Consider the following 23,257-nt stretch of genomic DNA (forward strand, 5'->3'; position numbering starts at 1 on the left):
GGCAGAGGGACTTCAACCTTGACAGGGACATGTTAACACAGAGTTCAAATATGGGTAGCATTTTCTTTTAATTAGGCTTTGTTATACCTCAATCCTGGGGAAATGATTTCCCTTCTAATCTTTTAAAATCCTTGTGCTCTCTGTCCAGAACAAGATATTTACCCCATAGCATCAAATATGGGATGTGGAGATAGAGGATCACAAGACTTTAGGTTGAAATCATAAGAACTTTAGTAGAAAATGTGGCAGTAGATCATTTGGCCTCTTACGCCTGCTCCACCATTCAAAAAAAAATCATGGTTGACCTTTCACCTCAGTGCCACTTTCCTGTCCTAAACCCATAATGTTCCCATATCCAAAAATCCTAGCTTTGAGTGTATAAATCTAGGGGTTGGTTTGGTTTATTATTATTGTCACATGTACTGAGGTACAGTGAAAAACTTTACTTTGCATGCCACCCACACAGATCATTTCATCACATCAGTGCATCAAGGTCGTACAAGGGAAAAGCAATAACAGAATGCAGAATATAATGCAATGGTCCTATGCAGGATTCAGGAAGTGCTGAACTGATGAAGGTGCCATTTTACAAAACAAGACGTTAAAAAAAAATCCTATCACACTATTTTGAGGAAGAGTAGCAGAGTTATCAATACTGTCCTGGCTAAATATTTATCCCTCAACCACCACACAAAAAAAAGATTACCTAGTTATTATCACATTCCTGTCAGTGGGAAATCCTTGTGTGTGCAATGGCAGTCATGTACCTGACAACAGAAATCAGATTTCAAAAGAACTTTGTTGGGTGTAAAGACCTTGCGAAGATCAGAGGTTACGAAATATATCTTATTATTTCCTTTCCTTTTAGTACCATGATATTTCTGTAACATACTTTCTTTTTTCTGGAATTGAAAAAAATTAAAACAGTTTTATGCAGGCAACCCTTTAACCGAAATCAATGCCCTAGCAGGAGAACCAGCTGACTGCACCTTTATTCGGTGGTCCTCTCAAAAATTATATTCCCTGCACCAGAGAGTCTTCACCATGGGTACATGAAAACCATTCTACCATGTAAAAACATTGTCCAAAATTGTTCATGGTATTCTGAAGAAAAGGCAAAGGTATCTAGGAACATGGGAACAAAATTTCATTAAAGGCTGTTTTAGTCCATCTGGCCAATCCCCAAGTTCAAATTCAGAACACAACCAGTTAGAAATTGGATTCTTCTCCTTTTTTGTGTGTTAAGCATGTGCTGGGTTTACTGCTAATGGCAAATCAGATCCTCCTGCAAAGGTTTACAAGGATTGGCCAAGGTATATTAAAAACACCAATGTGTTTTTCAGCCAAAGTTGTGCACTACAGTGTGTGGTTCCAATGGGAGCCAAATGAAATTTCCCAGCTGTGCCACTGTGCTGATCACGAGGAAGAAACACTTCCCATGGCAGCCACGTAAGAGCAGAACATAAGGTTCCCATGAAGGAGGGAAAACAAGGAGGTAGGGGAAGGAACATGGTGATCGTGTGTGTAACCCACATGTGATCATCTTTCCTGATTGAGCCCCACACCAGAGCAGGATGCAGGATGATCCAGTGAGCAGGTCGATTGGGAGGGAGGATGCAGATGTCGAGAGGGAGGAATCTCATTGGTGACCTTAGTAAGATGTGCTTCCAGTTTCAATGAAGGTCATAGTTTGCACCTGAAAGCTCCAAGTTATGGCAGAAGGATAGGAAACAAGAAATGCACGACTAAGGTGACATCGTTAAGTTCATAAAGTGATTGAACATGAAACACATGAAAAATCCAGGCCAAATTCCCCAATGGGCACAATCTTACAGGAAATGATAGTTAGTCAGAACTAACTCAGGTAACCTTCCTTTTACATGCAATATTCAGAGCTACAGAGCAGAGGGATCTAGGTCTCCTAGTCCTAGCACGATTGGCAAAAGGCTAGTGTGCAGATATTGGGAAAGCTAACAGATTGTTATCACTTGTTGCTAGGGGAACTGAATACAAAAGTGAGAGGGGAGGTAATGTTTCAGTTATACAAAGCATTAGTGAGGTAACATCCAGAGTACTATGTACTGTATTGTTCTCCGTATCCAAGGAAGGGTGTTAATGCATTGGAAGTTTTAACAGAATAATACTTGAAATGAGCAGGTTGTCTTACAAACAAAGACATAAATTAAGCAGACTAGGCTTGTATCCACTGGAGTTTAGAAAAGGGAGATGGAACTTGACTGAGATATACAAGATTCTGATGTCATAGGTAGATAGGGTGGTGAAAGAGGCATTTAACATGCTGGCCTTCATCAGTCAGGGCACTGAGTATAGGGGTTGAGACATTACGTTGCAGTTGTATAAGTCGTTGGTGAGGCCGCATTTGGAGTGCTGTGAACAGTTTTGTTCGCCCTATTATAGAAAAGACATAGCTAAACTGGAAAGAGTGCAGAAAAGATTTACGAGGATGTTGCCAGGACTAGAGGGCCCGAGTTATAGGGAGAGGTTGGCCAGGCTAGGTCTTTATTGCTGGGAATGTAGGAGAATGAGGGGCAACCTCATAGAAGTGTTTAAAATTATGAGGGGCATAGATAAGGTAGGTAGTAACAGTCTTTTCCCCAGGGTAGGGGAGTCCAAAACCAAGGGGAATAGTTTTGGGGTGAGAGGGGAAAGATTTAAAAGGGACAACTTTTTCCACACAGAGGGTAGTGAGCATATGGAATGAAGTGCCAGAGGAACTGGTCGAGGCAGGTACAATAGAATCATTTAAGAAACACTTGGATAGGTACATGGAGGGGCACGGCTTGGAAGGATATGGGCCAAACCCAGGTAATTGGGATGAGCTAGGTGGACAATGTGGTCAGGCCGAAGGGCCTGTATCCATGCTGTATTGCTCTATGACTCTGATTCTTTTCTGAGTGGTAATGACAAGGTAAATGTGTAGTGGATGTATTCTCTTGTGGAAAAATCTGGAAACAAGGGTCATTGTTTAAAAATAAGCTGGGTCAACCATTTAACACAGATGAGGTGAGCCAAAAAAATTTTAATTATCTTTAAACCAGAGATAGAGACTTGATAAGCAAGGAGGTGAAAGGTTACCAAGGATAGATAGGATTGCAGATTTGACGTTACCATTAGATCAGCCATGACTCATTAAACGGCAGAGTTGTCTCAAGAAGCCAAATGACCTGCTCTGCTTCTAACTGTACATTCATGGAAAATACAGATGCTAAAGATTCCTCTTAAAATTACAGTTGTTATTAGTCTTGGAACCTGACAACAAAGGTTTAGAACAAAAAAGATCTGCTCTAACTTCCTCAAATGTGGTTGCAATTATATCACTACCAGCATCATTCCACCAACACGCCTCACCTACCATCACTTCTGCTTGGACTGGTGGCCACTTTCCTGAGCTCTTCCAGAGCGGCTGACAGGACCTTGATTGGTTCCCTTGGATGCTCCATTTCCTCAGATGTAGAAGCACCTAATTTCAAAATGATAAATTGATAAAAATGTGCATTTTATGCCAAGTTGTTTCATAACTATTTTAGGTTTAGATTTTTAAGTACAACAATCTATGGCTTCTCTGATTGCTTAAAATAGTCAACATTACATTGGATGTGACTTCTAATGCATAGATACATAAATGTTCACCAGTATGTCTGCATGTAATATTTAATGCTTTTATCTGGAGACTTCTCATTTATAAAATGGGCACACAATAGTTATCCTATCACCCAGTATATATATGGTGAGTGGTGAACTACCCCCATAATTTCTATTAGAAAATCATAAACCTCTCCAAACCCACAAAAATGAGGAGAAAAAGGCCAGAGGGAGAGGATGGAGAATAAGGAAAAGATGTTGTGAGAAAAACGGGAGGGGGAAAGAGGGGCAGGACCAAAAGCAGGGGCAAAGACAAGAAGGAGGGAGAATGTACAAGGAGCAGAAGAGAGAGAAAAAGTGCAAGGGGAAGGAGTTTGGCTTTGTAGAAGTAAAAGGAAGGAAGGAAGGAAGGAAGGAAGGAAGTGTATGAGGTTGAACCAGTAATTCAAGATGTTGAAAAAGCTGGGGTCAGTAACGATCACCCCTCTCCTCCCCACCCCACAGTCTCCTGCTCTTTCACCACCACACTACATCCCCCACCATGTAGAAATATTGCTCAGTGGCAAAAGGAAGACTGTGTAGGGTGTGCTGTAACCGGCGTGTGATGCTTTATTAGAGCAAAATGCAGCTGATGCAAGGGATCACTGTGCAAGTGTGTTACGAACAGAATTAATAGTGTCCAAATGAAAAATAGACCACGTGCATGCACACACACTCTTCCTCTCCCTCCCATTCCACTCCCACTTTTTCCCACCCACTCCAGACCAGCCTCTCCCAATTCTCCAGCTGCAGGCCACATGCTCTCTCCCAGAGCAAGGCCACTACCTGATCGCTGCTACCTTCCCTCTTCTGGGCTGCTCTCTGCCATTCGCCTTGCATCCCCCATCACCGAACAGATGTGATCTGTAGCCATCCCATTCCCTCAAACCTCTCCCAGAAAAGCTCAGGAAAATCATCAGTCATCACGTCGCGATGTCACAGTGCTCTGCAGGTGGATCTAACCTTCAAGCAGTCGCTGTTTCTCTCTGTTGCATGCATGAATGTAGTTTGCATGCATATTATCAGGTATTTTATCTGCTCTGATAGAGGAAAATAAAGGGGTTGATCAACAATCAATTATACCAAATCAGGAAAAAATGCAAATGACAATCGTTACCTACTGCCGCTAATTGAATGCTATAAAGAAAACCTGCTTACTGCATCACAAGATCACAACTGTACAGCATCATAAGTAACACTTGGTGAGACAGTAAAACAGCACTTTAGATAATACCTGGTTCTAAGAAGGCAGAGAAAGCCCCATTTTATAATGGACTAAACTGAATTCTCAATTTGTTGAACCATTTTTCATCAAATTCCCTCAAATGGACGCCTTGGGGATAGCACGATAAATGTTTAACAAATCAAACTGCGGATAACTTAATGGACTTCAAGAAAGGTTGAACAAGCTGGGGAAGCTAGATAAACAAGTTAGATAGAAAGCTACTGGAGCAAAGCATAGGCCAATCGAGCTGAAGCAAATATCTGTTTCCAATATCCTTAGTAACAGCAAGGACTTATAACAAAAGCAAATTACTGATAACAGTAGAAATATGTATTAAAATATTGAAGAACATTAATGATCAAACTGCTTTAAAATGAGAAATAGTAACATTAACACTATCAGATAAAGGCAAATAGCAATGAACAACAAGTCTAGGAATACGATGAGATCAGTTGAATGGACATAATATTTACAGATAAGTTGACATTAAATCACAAGTGCTACATGTAATGAGGTAACCTCACTAAACTTCGAATCATTTACGAATTATATACATGAGGAAATTGGCCCCAAAGAATACCAACAAGTAATATCTCACTTCTTCACTGTAATCACTAAGGGATAAACAGGTGTGGGTCTAATGGAAGACAACATCCAAAGATTCAGCAAGCTTTAGTGATCACTGTTTTGGCCAATCAGGTACATGAACACAAGAGCAATCTTATTTAATCTTCATTAGTGGTTAAGTAACAAGAGATTGATCATCTAAGTTTTTTCTATCAAGGCGAATTCAGGTCCACAAATTCTATTTTAAACACCCAGTGTGGTCATTGTGAAAGTCCAATAATTCCTACAGAGTCAAAAGGCTTGCTTCCTTACTGTAAACTTGATGTAACTCAATGCAACCAGCTGACTCTAATTGACCCATGTATTCTATTTATGTGGCACACAGAATGCTCACAGCACTTTACATTTGAGTCTTATCTCTAATTTCCCTTATGAGCCACTTTAGCTCTCCTAGTCTATATGAAAAAAAACAAGTGCCTGAGGCATACATACCATGAATGGGGTACTAAAAGTTGAAGTGTTAGATAAGCATAAAATTTCCTTTATTCTGGAACATTCATATGCTTTCTTCTTAGGCAATCACTTGGAGTCAAGGATGAATTGCTTCCAAATTCAGTTCCAATGTGTGGACGGAGGCCTCGTCAGTGCTGCTCCCTGATTGTCAATCACCCACCTCTGCCAACTTTGCCCTCCAACCCCAGAACCAGCAGGCATGTCAGCTGAAACCTGCAGCCAAGCTTTACTGAACCTTTCCCAAAACATCAGAAAACCTCCAACCACCCACCCATGCACCCACCTCCTGGTGCAATTTCCCAGTCGATGGAGAGTTCAACTTCCAGGAGCATCTCACTTGTGCATCACCATCTCATACAAACCCAGTACCTTACAACTATCGCTGAAATTGAGTCAGAGGAACACAGTTTGAAAACAGCCATTCGGCCTACAGAATCCATGCTGACCATCAACCACTCTTTTACAGATATCCCTTATTTTATTCTCCCCACATTCTGGCTAGTCACTCAGACTAGGGGGTGGGGACAAGTGATAGTAAATAAGTGCCAGCCTAGCTAATGGCACCCTCTTAAAACAATAAACTGAATTCAAATTCTCCAGCTGCCTTGGTTGGATTTGCAGTCACGTCTCCAGATCATTAATCCAGACCGATGGATTGCTGGCCCACTAATTAACCATTCTCTCCCCCCAACAACTAAAAACAGAAGCACTCAGACTCCTTCCCTGGAGACTTCTTTATTATTTATTCATCCCTTAGATGAGGTCCCCATTTCCCAAATGTGAAATTCTCCACGCACCATTATTAATGACACAAGTAAACCTGTCATCTCATCCTGACTTATGGACAGATTTGTACCTTGTAATCAAACCACAATTATCTATTCAGCAAATGAAAACTGTGTTCGTGCCCACTATTTATTGGTGGCTATGAATGATGCCCTAAGAAAGCAAGTGTTTCTTTCTTAGTAATGGCTTTGTTCCTTTAAACATTCCAACCTAGATCACATCACTTAGAGGTTTGGAGGAGCAACTTACTTCTTCAAGGAGTCAATAAAGGCCATGCGCGGATCCAATGAGACTGGCAGCTGTAAATAACGGTAAAAATCAGTGACGTTAAAATAGAACCATTCCACATTTCATGCAGAAATTTCACAATTCAATTATTTTTTGCTCAAAATTCGTTTCGCTTATCATAGTTCAACCTCAAAGATGCAAGAAATACAAACCACTCGAGGGGCAAGCAGAGCAGGCAAAAATCGTGTCAAATAATAAGGTCTTCGGAAAATGCTGCAAAACAAAGAGAAAACCAGCCCAGCTTTTGTTTATTTGAAATTTAACAATGGTTATTTTACCACTCTAAAGTTAATTAGTTTTCAATGATCAACAATAAAATATAGTTTATGGATTGACCAGAGTTCAACATGAGTACTGTTATTAAAAGCAAAGTTCAGAGGCTGGGTATTCTACCATGAGTGACTCGCCTTCAAACAGCCCAAAGTCTTTCCACTGTTTACAAGAAAGAAGCCAGGAGCGAAGTAAAATGCTGTCTGGATGAGTGCCACTCCGATAATTCTCAAAGCTCAACATCATCCAACACAAAGCAGCTCACTTGACTGGCACCCCATCCACACCCTGAACGTTCATTCCTGAACCAGTGATGTACATTAGCTGCAATGTGAACCATCTGCAAAATGCACTGCAGTTACTTGCCAAGTCCATTCTGATAACACCTCCCAAACTCACCATCTCCATCACCAAGGAGGACAAGACCAGTGGGTGGTTGGGAACAGGATCCATCAATCTTGATGTTGGTGTTAGGATTGGGATTGGGATTGATGTGGGAACTCACATCCTGACTTGGAAATATATCCCATCCTTCACCGATGTAGGTTCTAAATCTTGGAAAACCCCACCCAACAGCAGTTTGGGAGTTCCTTTACCAGAAGGACTGCAGCAATTCAAGAAGGTAGCTCAGCAACAACTTAAGATATTAGCAAGACCACCAATGATTGACGATCTCGTTTTTCCCATAGCAGTTTGATCGAACCAATAGGCCACTTCAGAGGTAGCCCAAGAGTCGAGCAGTGCAGTGGTGGACGGGATTTTCATTTGGCCAGAACGAGGTTCTGTACTTCTCCAGGGGAATCTAGTGGAGGTTTCACACCAATTCATTGGCTTCTTGAATTTTCTTTAAAAAAAAAATTTCTACCCGTTTTTTATTTCCTGATTTTTAAAAAAAAAATACAAATTTAATTTTTCTGCTGTTCAGGCCACCACCGGAGCAATATTGAACAAAAACATGTCAGTCAGCATGATTTTCTGATGGAAGCATTAGGTTTTCCCTTCGTATACTGGAGGGAACTGCAGCTCACCCAAGACTACATGATTGGATATAATGTAAATGCTCAGGGAGGAAGGTCTGAACACCATCACTGAGCATTTAGAAACCGACCCACCGATGAAATCATCAAGAAGTAGTCTCTCAATGTGGGAAACAGGATAACTGTGGGACTCTGGCAGTGATTATACAGGGACTGAGCCATTGCTGAAGACACTCTGGCTACAAAAAGCTACAAATAGAGGAGAGGCCTTGAAGCAAAGTAGTATGGCCAACTGTAAACTGCTGAGAAGTTGAAGGATTATATATTGTGGTCACAGAAGAGTAATTTGTGACTTTTGTTGGAACTGCCTTTTGCATTATCACAGGGATGAGAAAAGCAAATCATAGAATTTGTAAGGTTTTTTGTGGTGGGATTGGGGTGGGATGTTGGGCAGTGGTAGATGACAGTTATTAAAAAGATTGGGGGGAGGCTACCTGTGGAGATGGACAGCTTAATTTATCTTTGTTAACAAATGGTCGAGGCAGGCAAATTGGGTGGTTAACATTTAAGATTTGAGATTGGGGTCCAGTGAAGAGGTGGATGTTTGAAAATTACTTTCTCTATAACCTTTTGCAGCAAGTGTGCAATACTGTACAATTAACTCTTCCACAAGTAGACCTCATCACTTGAATACTAAGCATACTATACCTTGCCTCCATTACACTAGCTGGGATTTTTCCTGTGTTTTCAAATATTAGAATAGCTTTTTCAACATCCTGCAGAGCTTGACACTGGGGCTACAGAGAGAGATTTAAACACAATTAATCAAAACACAAAGCAGAATATTTTCTTTCTGATGCTCAAGTATTAATTTACTAGCATTTAGATTTATTTGGTGTAGCAAACCAGGATTTTACCCCCCTGAGTGAATTTATTTCCTTATGCATAAAATTTGCAAGATGTCAATGTTGTCTTTGAAAGAATATTCTTGTTGCCAAATTAAAGGCTATGCTTTTGCCCAAAATTTCCTTCTTTTATAGTAGATATATTAATCTTCAAAGCTGCAGCACAGTGCGGAATAAGAATATAAAGCAAAACCTTTAGCTAACAATGTAAATGACAAGACTAGGCTGTCTCTCAGCTTCCAATACTCACACAATGATACACAGCCAGTTCTTTGACTTAGCAGTGATAAATCTGTGTCTGTCTATTCCTGTACTGACCTTAGGAGGACAATAAGCCGTTGACAGATCCTCATACAGACCCATCTCCTCAATTGAAACCTAGAAAAAGAGATACACAGAAATAAGATCCAGCTGAATTATTCTGGAATAATTTTTTTTAAAAAGCTGATGTTAATTAGGTGTACCAGCAATTTTGTTATTAGCACCCTTCACAATTTAAAGGGAAAAGATAAAACATTAAAACACATTCAACAAGGTTGTTTTACTGTGTGAAACAAGACAATTTTGCTCCTCAATCATGTTCTGGACTTATCAAGGACTTAGCTTCCTCACCAACCTGGAGATCTGCAAGTCGAGTTTTAGCCAGTGACACATATTCTAGAAGTAGAGCTCGATACTTTGATGGCACATATGGGGGATGCAAAATATGAACCTGTGGTGGGGGGGGGGGGGGGGGGGGGGGCGGGGAGGAGAGACATTGTTACTGTAGTAGAGTGTAGCTGGAGCAGTTTAGTCAATTTTATACACTGACACTCAGCAGCCTTGCTCAACTCCCAAAATAATATTTAACAATTCAGGCAAACAAACACTGTAAACAATGCCCATTTTATTTGCAATTGCTTTACTTGTTTTTGATAGAATCCCATACAGACCACACAGAATGATGGACAAAGAACTGGATCAGAACTGGCCATTTCTGCTTGCCATCATTTTGGCTCAGTTTTTCTGTTGCTATTACTATAGTCTGGCCTGCTGAGCATGTCTCACAACCTTGGTATTATACTCAAAGCAGCATTGTGGGCTTGTAACCATCATTTCATTTGGTCTCACCATATCAGAGATATTCCCTCTGTTCTGCCCATTTCCCCTCCCCCCCCCCCCCCCCCCCCCCCCCCCACACCTTCTCTGCTATTGAAACCCAACTTATTTTCTCTTTTCCAGTTCTGACAAGGGAGCTAGGACCTGAAATGTTCGCAGTTTCTATTTCCACAGCTGCTGCCTGACTTGCTGAGTGTTTCTAGCATTGTCTCTCTTTACTTAAGAACTAATCAAAAACAGATTGCTAGAAGTCCTCACAAAATCTGGAGAGAGAAACAAAGTCGATGTTTCATGTCAAAGACCACTGAAAAGAAATGGAAGAGGAATAAAACAAGAGAACATAAGGATTGTCTGTGACAGGATGCAAATCCATGCCATCACAGTCATTCCCTCTTTCCTCTCCATCTCCCCTCTCTGCAACTTACACAAGTCTTCTCACTTTACCAGTTCTGATGAAGGGTCCTTGGCCCAAACGTTGACTGTATCTCTCCTCTCTCATGCTGCTTGACATCAGCATCCTCTGTTTTTGTTTTGGATACCCAGCACGTGTAATTTTTTTTTATACATCAGATATATCAGACCTCAGGCTGGCTGCAGCCACCTGATCATTAATAAATATTCTTACCTTTAAGTATTGTGCTGATTCAAATGGCACCAGGTCAGTCAGGAATTTCAGTAGAAAAATTAGTGCCTTCTTACTATTACCATGGTAACCATTCGCAGACCCAAAGGAATTCTATTAAAAGGAAAAAGAACTCACTTTTGGGATTAGAGCCACTTTATCAGCAGGTGATCCAATTTCTGACTAGAGCAGTGTTATAAAATCCACAAGGATCTACTTCATCCTCCAGTATGACGCTACTCAAACCCTCCTCACTACTACATAGTGTATGAAAAATCTGTACTTGACAGTTAACAAATGTATTTGTTGCAAAAATACAGAAAATAATCAAAGCATTAATTTGTGCCATTTCATTTCAGTGATGTGAGTTAGTGCCAAAACACTTGCATCTTTTTAAATTGCATTTAATTGCTGCTGTGTGGCTAATGAGCAGCCACCATCAGGAGTTTAACACAACTGTGGAATGCTGTATATAATTTGACTGATCAATAAAGTTTAAAAGGAAATATTACACATCAACAATAGATGTCAACAAAAGGTATCCCTGGCAGTCTTCAAGTATTAAATTTGTCAAGATGAAGCATTATATATCGAATCAACGCAGAAATTGTGCATGAGGTTGGATTGTGGGGGTTTGGGGTGATGGTGATGGAGACGAGAAGAACAGCCAGGGTTCTTGCTGACAGGTATTTAGTAATTAGTACTTGAATACACATGTCAGGGAATCAGGACAGTGCAGGAGAAGGTTTGTTAGGTGTCACTGGTAGGAGGCTGTACCTGGGACACCCTCCCCAACACAACCACCTACCAGTGACTCCCAACTTCAATCCTCACAAATGATGAGAAGCATTTAGCATTCCCATTAAAGGTACAAGAGTTAACTTATTTGTAATTTTTAAATACAAAGTGATGGCCCTTACGACATAGGTCTGTTTTGCCTTTTTATTCACCATTCTCTGTTACAAACTCACCCAGTTGGACATCTACCATTCACATCTGTGTGCAGCAATTGCAGTTAAAAGTGCTATAAACTGCTTTACTTTTGTTCAAGGTGAATAATCTTAAAATGAAATTCCTGTCACTAAAGGGAGCTGGGTGATCTAAATCATTGCACTGCACAGAAGAGGTTTACAGCATAACCATGAAGGACTAATAAATTAAATACTCCCCCAGCCCAAGAACATTTGAAGAATTTGATGTGTATCATGTTGCTTCCAGGTTCTCTCCCACAGATGGAACCTAACTAGAATAATTCAAGTGGTAGATACAAGTACATAACTGAGTCCCAGCAGGATCTTTGTCCTTCCACACTCACTGCAGGGGTGGAGACAAACCAGGGAAAGTGGAGTAAACCATTACACCAAATGGGGAATTCTAGTTTAGGACTAAAAATAACATTTCATCCATCATTCTGTACTACAAATACACATCATACAGAGAACTATAGCATCGTTCTGAACATCTGCTGAGAATGGAGAGGAATACACAGAGGAAGAGAGCACGAAAAAAAATCACAGTTTGTCAAAGTAATTGCTGGAACTTAGCTATATCAATGTCAGACATGGTTTTCTGGTATCAGTTAAAGAGTGCACATAATCCCAGGTCAGGTTACATCATATATGCCAATTACAGCAAGATGAAAATCATTGCTTGCAGTAAATCAGAAGGTTAAAAGGTGTTTAATCTGGCATTTGTTTCATCTGCTGTGATGCTTTACAAAGTGTGGCCAACTGTCCAATGATGAAGTATTTGTTTTGCCATTCTTTGAATAATATAATGACAGGTATTATAGAAATCAAATCATCTTGGTGCTTTTTAAAAATCACAGCTTTCAATTGAAGCCAATTACATCTCTTAATTCTACTTCAGCAATTGAACCCAGACAAGTAATTCCTACCTAATTACAGTATGCTATAAATTGCCATGTAGACCAAGTAGCAACTTGAAAATCTCTTTGAAATTTATTCTCTGAACAAGTAATGAGAAAGAATTGTCCATTTGTTACTTCCTATTTTTCAAACACTTGAAAAATTGAAAACATTTTAAGGAAATAATTCAAAGTTTATCTAAACACATGGTCCAGACATTAGATCCCAAATATTTATTTATGCCTTACTTCGGAAGCTTTAAAAAGTCTGGAACAGTACAGAGATTGTTGGAACAGAATAGTCCAGGTTTGCTTTTCCATGTCTGAGTGAATAATGAGAGATAATGAAGGAAAATGACACATTTGTCTTAAATTGACATGAGCACACCCAAAATCCCAGGAAAGTCCTCAATTGCTTTGCCCAATAAGGCTAATTTACTTTCCTAAAGTACACCTTTCTCACTTTGTCCTTTCACTTACTATGGAAGCATACAAGCTGCCACCTACAATTTTCTTAATGCACATCAATAATTATTTCAAAGATTTCCAGTCCAAATGATTAAGATCATATCTTTATGCTTATTTTTAAAATATTAATAAAATACACAGGATTGATTTTATAGTCCTCTACAGATGAAAGTCAGAGATTTAAATAATTGGTAGGAGGGTTAGAGGGGAGCTGATTTTTCCTCACTATCCAGAGGGTGTCTGAATCTCTCTGCTTAGGTTGGAGAAGCAGAAAACCTCAGCACATTTAAACAATACTTGGAGAACCATGGGATTGGATGATGCTTTTTCAACTGGCTTCCTTCTGTGCTTAAGTTTACTGTGATTCATTTATTGTCTTCTAGGTAAGGTGAATGCATTTTCCTTTAAAACAAAAGCACATTCCACAGTTTGTTTTGTCTAAATATCTAGGCTCACCTTGAACCATTCTGAATAGCTAATGAAAACTGCTGGTCCCTCCAGTGCAGCCTGTCGTACAAGTAGGAATGCAGTGATTATACTCTCCAATTCATAATTCTCAAAGGAATTAATCAGTAGATTAGCCAGTAGTTCTGGGGAAAAATGAAAGATTCAGTAAAAATGTGACCTGCTGAAATTAACAGTGATCCACATTGATTAAAGTACTTGCTTTCCGCTGCTGACAAACACTGAACCTTTCAGTTGTCACTGAATGTACTTCTCAGGATCTCTCCTGGGATTTCAGGTGCTTTATGAGAGGATCTTAACTTTGATTTCAAAACTACAATTTCATCTCACACAGTATATCAAGCCAGCCTCTTTACTGTACAGAATAGAGAAAGCTCCAAACTATTATTTAGTCTCAGTCCAGAGGAAAAAAGGAATGGAATACAAGTTAATATAAAGTATTTTTGCAGACAGTGTTTAATTCATTTGCTTAAAAGAGTGAGCTGTGTGGTTGACTTCAAAATGGCTCAGCAAAGCCTCTGAACTTTGAGGTGTGGAGAGCAGAGATGTGCACTTTACCCTGTGGTTTGCTGATCATAATCTGACATCCTTGGTTTAAAGCACCAAGCAGCAGGAAATCAATAACAGCAAAAGCACATGCAGATGTATGAGTCTTGATTACAGCCCAATAAATTTTCGAAGACCGAGTTCTGATACACAGCAGGGTTACCCATCTGATATACTGACAGCCCAATTCCAGAGGAATGAAATAAATGGTTCACAGCACATTAAAAGTTAATTAGTATTATTTCAATATTTGTGCAATGTCTTAACAGACAAATGCCTAAACAATTGAGGGAACTATTAAACATAGATCAGTACAGCACAGTACGGGCCCTACGGCCCACAATGTTGTGCCGACCTACATAACCCTTATCCCCATTCAACTATCCTCCTCTCTACTTCACTTCCCATAACCCTCTATTTTTCTTTCGTCCATGTGCCTATCTAATAGTCTCTTAAATGACCCTATTGTATCAGCCCCTAACACTACCCCCGGCAGTGCATTCCAGGCACCCACCACTCTCTGTGTAAAAAAACTTACTTCTGACATCTCCCCTGCACTTTCCTCCGCACACCTTAAACAGGTGGCCTCTAGCATTGGGCATTGCCACCCTGGGGTAAAGATGCTGATTGTCCACTCTATCTATGCCTCTCATAATCTTATATACCTCTATTAAGTCACCTCCCATCCTCCGTCACTCCAAAGAGAAAAGCCATAACTCACTCAACCTCTCCTCATAAGACATGCTCTCCAATCCAGGCAGCATCCTTGTAGATCTCCTCTGCACTCTCTACAAAGCTTCCACATCCTTCCTATAATGTGGTGACCAGAACCGAACACGATATTCCAAGTGTGGTCTAACCACAGTCTTATAGAGTTGCAACATTACCTCGCAGCTCTTGAACTCAATCCTCCGGCTAATGAAGGCCAGCACACCTTATGCCTTCTTAACCACCCTACCAACTTGCGCAGCAACTTTGAGGGATCTATGTAATTGGACCCCAAGATCCCTCTGTTCCTCCACACTGCTAAGAATCCTGCCTTTAACCATGTCCTCTGCCTTCAAGTTCGTTCTTCCAAAGTGCATCACTTCACACTTCTCCAACTGAACTCCAAGTGCCACTTCTCCACCTAGCTTTGCATCCCATCTAAATCCTGTTGCAACCTACAACAGCTTTCTGCGTTATCTACTATGCCACCAACCTTCATGTCATCAGCAAACTTACCAACCCATCCTTCCAATTCCTCATCCAAATCACTTATAAGAATCACAAAGAGCAGGAATCCCAGAACAGATCCCTGTGGAACACCACTAGTCAACGACCTCCAGGTCGAATACTCCCTGTCAACAACCACCCTCTGCCTTCTGTGGGCAAGCCAATTTCAAATCCACACAGCCAATTTTCCATGGATCACGTACCTGACTTTCTGAATGAGCCTACCATAGGGAATCTTGTCAAACACCTTGTTAAACTCCATATATACCACATCCACTACACGACCTTCATCAAAATGTCTTGTCACTTCCTCAAAAAACTCTATTAGGCTCGTGAGACATGACCTACCCTTCCCAAAGCCATGTTGACTATCCCTAATAAGAGTATGCTTCTCCGAATGTTCATAAATCTTGTCCCTAAGAAACCTCTCCAATAGTTTGCCCACCACTGATGTAAGACTCACTGGTCTATAATACCCAGGATTATCCCTTTTACCTTTCCTTGAACAATGGAACAATGTTTGCCATCCTCCAATCCGCTAGTAGCACTCCTGTGGCCAGGGAGGACTCAAAGATCATTGTGAATGCTCCAGCAATCTCTTTCCTCACTTCTCATAGTGACCTGGGGTATATCCTGTCTGACCCCAGGGACTTATCTATCCTAATGCTTCTTAATAGCTTCAACACTGCTTCTTTCTTAACCTCGACATGCTCCAACACATTTGCCTGTTCTATGCTAACCTCACATTCGTCAAAGTCCCTCTCCCCGGTGAACACTGAAGCACAATATTCATTTAGGACCTCTCCTACCTCTTTCACCTCCAGACACATTTCCCCCCTTATCCTGGAGCGGTCCTACCCTCACCCAAGTCATCCTCTTGTTCCTCACATGTGTAGAATGCCTTTTTTTTTCCTTACCCCTACTTGCCAAGGCCTTCTCATGTCCCCTTCCAGCTCTCCCAATTCCCTTCTTAAGCTCCTTCCTGGCTCCCTTATAACTCTCAAGAGCCCTATTCCTAAACCTTAAATATGCTTCCTTCTTCCTCTTGACTAAACATTCCACCTCTCTTATTAACCATGGTTCCTTCACCCTACCATCCTTTTCTTGTTTCAGCGGGACAAACCCTAAACAGCCTCCACATTTCTGCGGTGCATTTACCATAGAACATCTGTTCCCAGTTTACGTTCCCAAGTTCTAGCCTAATATCATCTAAATTTGCCTTCCCCCAATTAAATACTTTCCCATAGTGTCTGCTCCTATCTTTGTCCACGGCTATGCTAAAGGTCAGGGAGTTCTGGTTACTATCCCCGCAATGCTCGCCACTGAGAGGTCTTTCGCCTGACCAGGTTTATTGCCTAATAACGATTCACTATGGCCTCTCCTCTAGTCAGCCTATCTACATATCATGTCAGGAATCCTTCCTGTCCACACCTAACAAATTCTGCCCCATCTAATTCATGCAGGATTTCTTGTATCCTGTATGAATAGTTCCCTCCATTGTTTAGGCATTGGTCTTCTTTCAGTTTGATTAACACAAATTAACGTGAATGCTATGGCAGGACGCAGGCGTTATTGGGTGCAGAGGAACACAGTTTATCACAGTATTTCCAACAGAAAGCTGCAAGGGAAAATATTTTCATTAATTTACCATAAGCATCATCCCAAGAGATCAACTAATTGTTTATTAAATTATGGTGCTTGTAATCCCAATGCCCCTGTACACTGGATGCAAAGTTTAATACTGCAGATGGGGCATGAATTAGATGTGTTTTTTTTAAATAATAATAGTATATTATAACTATATAAAAAACATCAACAATTTACTGTGTTTACTTCACTGAAACTACTCCTGTGTTAATTTGGTTTCCCTCTCCACAACTGCTGCCTGACCCACTGCATTTTCAGCATTCTGTGTTTTTATTTCAGATTTCCAGCATCTGCAATTTTGTTTATGCTTTTCAACCATCAAAACTCTTTATTTCCTTCGCACTCTCATAGTGGGTGCTGCTAGCTCTTTGACTGTTACTAGAAACAGACCGATAGACTTCCATCACATTCTTCATCTATTTTTTTTAAATCACTTATTTATTCTTAAGGCTGCTGCTGAACATGTTTATACAATGAGTACAACACACTGAGCTTGTATTTCCCTTGTCCAACTCGGTTTTGCACTAACCCTGCACTAAATTTGTAGTTTGTATATACCGATTTTTTGCACTATTTGTACTTGCACTGTTTTTGTTTTGATTTTTTTTGTTTTTTGTTTGTGTTTATTGTATGTCTTCTATTCTATTTATGTCCTCTGTTGTGAGAGTCTGGGGGAAATGACATTTCGTTCCGCCATGTATTTTTATAGCATGGATGAATGACAATAAAGTAACTTGAACTTGAACTTAAGGATTTGTTGCCAGTCATCAATTGCCCTTATGCTGAGCTAGGCCACTTCAAGAGCATTTACGAGTTAACCTCACGAGTGAATCTGGAGTTACAAGGGACAGACTAAAGGATCACAGATTTTCTCCCCTAAACCAGATTGTAGTGGTCATCATTACCAATGTCCTTTTAAAAAAACAAATTATTAACAGAATTCAAGTTCCACAGCTGGCTTGGTGGGACTTGAACCTGGATCTTTGAATTATCAGTCTTGGCCTCTGCTTTGTTAGTCCAGTTATCTAGGCCACATTTAATCAAATGCAACTGTACAAGAAAAACACTTTTATGATGCAGTATCACTTGATATACAAACATCAATTTACACTACTACCACCTTACCCAAGTCATTTTCATACCTTTCAATAGCTGTTGGGTCTGTGGTTGACAGACCAACAAGGTAGAAGCACAGGATAGAACATTCTGCCAGTTCACCTCATGGGTCTCCAGAACCTGCCGCAGGTGAATGACCAACTCCTCTGCGCTGAATAATACAAATAGCTGCACAGAGCAAGCAACGAATTAAACACATTTGATACTGGTCCACAAAATTAACAAACAAGTTTAAATGTTCAAACAAAATTTCAATATTGTAAGTCTTCAAAATACTTGGGGAATGGAGGATGCATGTAAAAAGGTATGGAATATATATCAGGAAGTAAAAAGGTAAAAGCTTCAGATATCCTTGATTGCATATTGTTATCACACAATGAAACTTATTTACTGCCGAGGTTTTTCCTCGTTTCAGAGATTCTTGAGGAAGAAAGATACTGAACTAGCCAGAGCCATCTTGTGGAACTGTATTGGTGATTGATTGACTGGAAGATACAGATTTATTCCTTCAGCTGTGACAGATACTCCATTTGATCTTTCCAACGAGATGGAAAGAGAAGGATAAAAGGACGTCAGCAAAAGAATCATAAAAATGCAGAGAATTAAAGGCTATCTCATTACCTCAGACCAGACATACGAAAAAACCACAAAAGCAAACATTTGAAATAAGCATAAACCACTCTTGGTTCAGATTTTCTTGGTCATTTTGACCCAAATTAACACCAGCCCTTGATTTTTACAGAGACCAATACAGTGATATTACTGGAGGGAGAGTAATTTGGCTTGCTATCTTTTTCAAAAATAATCTGAAACTTCAACAAAAATTTTGGGAAAAAGCTCTGGTGAACCAGGCCTGTAGTACATTGTGTTGAAGGGTTGTGCTTTGCAGCAAAATCCATCCAAACTAGCCTTATATTTTTTAAAAGAAAAAGTAGCACAGTTATTGAAAATAATTAAAGTACTAAGGAAACATAATTTAAAGGCCTTGTTCATAAGTTCAAAAACAATTTGTCAACCTGCTTCAGTCATCAAATATCCTCCCATATCCATTGTACTGGGAAGACCCTGATACCAAACACTTGGAATTGGAATTGGTTTATTACTGTCACTTGTACCGAAGTACAATGAAAAACCTATCTTGCATCCCATTCATACAGATCAATTCATTACACAGTACATTTAGGTAGTACAAGGTAAAACAATACAGAATGCAGAATAAGTATCACAGCTACCAAGAAAGTGCAGTGCAGGTAGACAATAAGGTGCAAGGTTGTAACGAGTTAGATTGTGAAGTCAAGAGTCCATCTCATCGTTCTAGAGAAGCGTTCAATAGTCTTATAACAGCGGGATAGAAGCTGTCCTTGAATCTGCTGGTACGTGCTTTCAGGCTGTTGTATCTTCTGCCCAATAGGAGAGGAGAGGAGAGAAGAGAAGAGAAGAATGTCCAGGATGGGGGGGGGGGGGGGGGGGGGGGTGGGGGCAGTTCTTTATGTTGGCTGCTTTACTGAGGCAGCGAGAAGTATAGACAGAGTCCATGGAGGGGGGCTGGTTTCTGTGATGCGCTGGGCTGTGTCCACAACTCTCCGCAGTTTCTTGTGGTCCTGGGCAGGGCAGTTGCCATACCAAGCTGTGATTCATCCAGATAGGATGCTTTCTATGGTGCATCGATAAAAATTGGTGAGGGTCAAAGGGGTCATGCCAAATTTCTTTAGCCTCCTGAAGTAGAGGCACTGGTGAGTTTTCTTGGCTGTGGCATCTACATGGTTGGACCAGGACAGGCTATTGGTGATGTTCACTCCTAGGTACTTGAAGCTCTCAACCCTCTCAACCTCAAAACCATTGATGTAGACAGGTGCATGTACACCGCCCCCTTTCCTGAAGCCAATGACCAGCTCTTTTGTTTTGTTGACATTGAGGGAATGGTTGTTGTCATGACACCATGTCACTAAGCTCTCTATCTCCTTCCTGTACTCCAACATCGTTATTTGAGATATGGCCCACTATGGTGATATCATCTGCAAACTTGGAGATGGGACAGAGCAGAATCTGGCCATGCAGTCATGAGTGTATAGGGAGTAGAGTAGGGAGCTGAGGACGCAGCCTTGTGGGGCACCAATGTTGAGAATAATCGTTCTGGAGGTATTGCTGTCTGTCCTCACTGATTGCAGTCTGTTGGTCAGAAAGTCAAGGAGCCAGTTGCAGAGGGAGGTGCTGAGTCCCAGGTCTCAGAGTTTGGAGATGAGTTTGCTTGGAATTGTAGTATTGAAGGTGGAGCTGTAGTCTATAAACAATAATCTAATGTAGGTGCCTTTACTGTTCAGATGCTCCAGAGCTGAGTGTAGGGCCAGGGAGATGGCATCCGCTGTAGACTTGTTTCAGTAGTAGGCAAATTGCAGCGGGTTGAGGTTTTCTTGAAGGCTGGAGTTAATGTGTGCTATGACCAGCCTCTCAAAGCACTTTATGATGGTGGATGTCAGAGCCACCAGGCATTGTCTGGATTAAGTTACCTCCTATCACATCCAGAACAAAGAAAAAGCTGAAGCTTTGCTCATCAGCCAGACTATTGTTTTAAAAAATAGAACATAGTTCCAAGAGCAAAGTTGCATCACAGAATCAAAAGATAAGAATTTAAAGATCAACGTGAAGTTCAATCGTTATTTAGTCAGTAAGTCTTACAAAATGGAGTGTACCTATTAGATATTCAACAATGCTTTAAAATACAAAGTGTGAAAAATGGAAAGCAAAGTCTATGCACTCTAAACCACACTGAAATTTAATGATTATGTAACACCATTCCTGAAAATGTTCAACTGAAGTTTGCAATGGGAGACCATATGGTGTAAATGGTTACTCTCAACCTGCTGCATCCAGTGCATCTTTATGGTGCTCTAGATTTGTTAGACCATTCCCTCTTAATGTTTTCTACTCTTTAACCAAAAAGTACAATTAAATATTATTTAGTCCTTGTATTTGAAATAATTTCAGTTTCCCAGAAATGTAACCATATTTTCAAGTAGTCAATTACCTTCCTGTACAAAGTTGTTAGAAGGGTCTTTGTTTTTGCAAAGCACCATTCTCCTTGCATACGGATAGCATCTGATGCTAAGAAAGAAAGAAAATGAAATATTAAAGTTTTATGTAATATTTTCTTCTGACCAATTCATTATTTAGAACCAATTCCTTTAGTATTCTAAACAAGGATCCATGGAAAGGTTGAAGCAGAATTCACTATTTTGCCTATGCGCCTCTCAGAGAAACAGTGAATTAATACTTCCGACCAGTTAAGCTCTTACAGTGATCAGCCATGTGACCCAGGGTAAAGAACCAGAGGTTTACATATCCATTTTCATACATTAAGCAAAGAGCAAGAGGTATTGAACTATTGACCCGTCAGGGACTGCTAAGAGAGTGATCAAGTTTGGATCGTCCTTTTTGATGCAGCCAAAATCAGCTTCACTGTGAGAGAATAACGCCACAGACACCGAGACTGGAACTATTATCTATACCTCAGTATCACAATGCAGGTCTTGTTAAGCACGTAGTAACCAAGATCTAATCAGCAGTGATTATGTCAGATAAATTGCAATAGTGATTTTTTTTTCTTAAAAATTATATTGCTCCCAAAATTCAGTAACAATACTGAAAAACCATGTGCATCTGTAACAGAAATGGCATGGGGTTACCAATGAGGCAATGCTGTTTAAATAAAAGCACTATTTTTCCACCCGAATACCTCTACTGGCATCGACGCAAAGTCCTATCAATTGAATTATATTACAAAAAGCTACAGCTAATGACATCATGAGAAAGGGACACAACCAGAATAACCAACATTGTATGATAGATCCAAATCTTTTTTTTTTAAAAACTATTTTCATGAATGCCAAAGAATGACAGCAATACCAGAAATGAATTGTTGAGGTAAGATAAAAACTGAGGATGAGAATACAGGAGGAACACATGTAAGAATTTAGGTTTTTCCACCATTATTTTACTAACAAATTCAGCTCTCTGCAGATCTATAACTTACTCCAATTGACCTATACATCCTCTATCAACGCTTGTTTACAGGAATGGAGGGATTTTAAAACCCCCAAATGTGTTGTAATCCCATGAGAATATTAAACTAAGACACCTTCAACCCTGAGAAGGTCCATGCTGAGAAGGTCAGCCAAGTGGCTGCCTTAACAAAATAGTGACAAATGACCATCCCAATACAAATGGACAATTTCTACTGCAGGTCACCCTTGATCCATAGGGATTGCCCAAGAAGAAAAAGCTTTCAATTGCCTTGTGTTTTCAGGAGTCTGTTTTTTCTTCTTCATTTAATAATTTTTTTTTAAATGTAAAATTTTAAGTGATTTTTGAATGGATTGATAACTTTTACAGACAGCAACGCTGGGGGAATTGCTTTGCCACCCGTCAAAGGTTTGCTCAGCTATTTTACGAGCAGAGCTTGTTCAAGCCCACTATGTGACCCCACTGCATCAGACTTGGTTCCACACAAGGCCTAGCAATTGTGTCCTGGAAGCTTTCATTCAGCAAGTTCTTCTTCACAAGTACACTTAAGATCACTGCAGGACAAGTGAGTATTTCAGCAGAGAGCTGCATATGGCAAAAATCTAGGCCAACATAATACAAGGCCAAGTATAAAAGTTTAGTACTTCCAAAAACTTCTTGTTTTTACCTTCAAGCACAGGATTAAAGGTGAGAATCTGAGTTAGTGTGTGGTAGAAGAACTGCTTTAACAAGTCCAGCGACACTATACCATGGAACAATGTCACATCAAACACATTCAACCTGAGAAGCAGAACCAGAACACATTATTATCACCTTAAAGCATGTTTTTATTTTTCTATTTAAATAGTAACAGCTGACAGTGAAAAAAAATACAGAATCCAGAGCACCACAAGTTTTTCTAATTTTGAGACCAGTACATTTGAAATATCTAATTACAAAGTCCAAACAAAAAGACTGATATTTTACATGTTAAATAAAAGATCAATTACTCTTGGTAAGAAATACAAATGTGCTTGTTGA

The 23,257-nt window shown here is 40.1% G+C and overlaps 1 protein-coding gene across 3 annotated transcripts in view; it reads right to left on the minus strand.

Annotated features, from left to right (window-relative positions):
- The window catches only part of LOC127577517 (Fanconi anemia group A protein-like), a 55,546-nt gene that overhangs the window by 5,531 nt on the left and 26,758 nt on the right, over nucleotides 1–23,257 (minus strand). For all 3 annotated transcript variants that reach the window (XM_052028758.1, XM_052028759.1, XM_052028757.1), the window contains 12 exons: nucleotides 22,905–23,017; nucleotides 21,243–21,319; nucleotides 18,244–18,385; nucleotides 13,685–13,818; nucleotides 10,897–11,007; nucleotides 9,790–9,885; nucleotides 9,492–9,551; nucleotides 8,977–9,065; nucleotides 7,174–7,234; nucleotides 6,983–7,032; nucleotides 4,606–4,682; nucleotides 3,374–3,481 (listed from right to left, as the gene is read on the minus strand). In XM_052028758.1, coding sequence (XP_051884718.1) covers nucleotides 3,374–3,481; nucleotides 4,606–4,682; nucleotides 6,983–7,032; nucleotides 7,174–7,234; nucleotides 8,977–9,065; nucleotides 9,492–9,551; nucleotides 9,790–9,885; nucleotides 10,897–11,007; nucleotides 13,685–13,818; nucleotides 18,244–18,385; nucleotides 21,243–21,319; nucleotides 22,905–23,017 — 1,118 coding nt within the window. The remainder of the gene's footprint in view (nucleotides 1–3,373; nucleotides 3,482–4,605; nucleotides 4,683–6,982; nucleotides 7,033–7,173; nucleotides 7,235–8,976; nucleotides 9,066–9,491; nucleotides 9,552–9,789; nucleotides 9,886–10,896; nucleotides 11,008–13,684; nucleotides 13,819–18,243; nucleotides 18,386–21,242; nucleotides 21,320–22,904; nucleotides 23,018–23,257) is intronic.

Source organism: Pristis pectinata, chromosome 13, assembly GCF_009764475.1.
Source record: "Pristis pectinata isolate sPriPec2 chromosome 13, sPriPec2.1.pri, whole genome shotgun sequence".
Classification (NCBI taxonomy): domain Eukaryota; kingdom Metazoa; phylum Chordata; class Chondrichthyes; order Rhinopristiformes; family Pristidae; genus Pristis; species Pristis pectinata.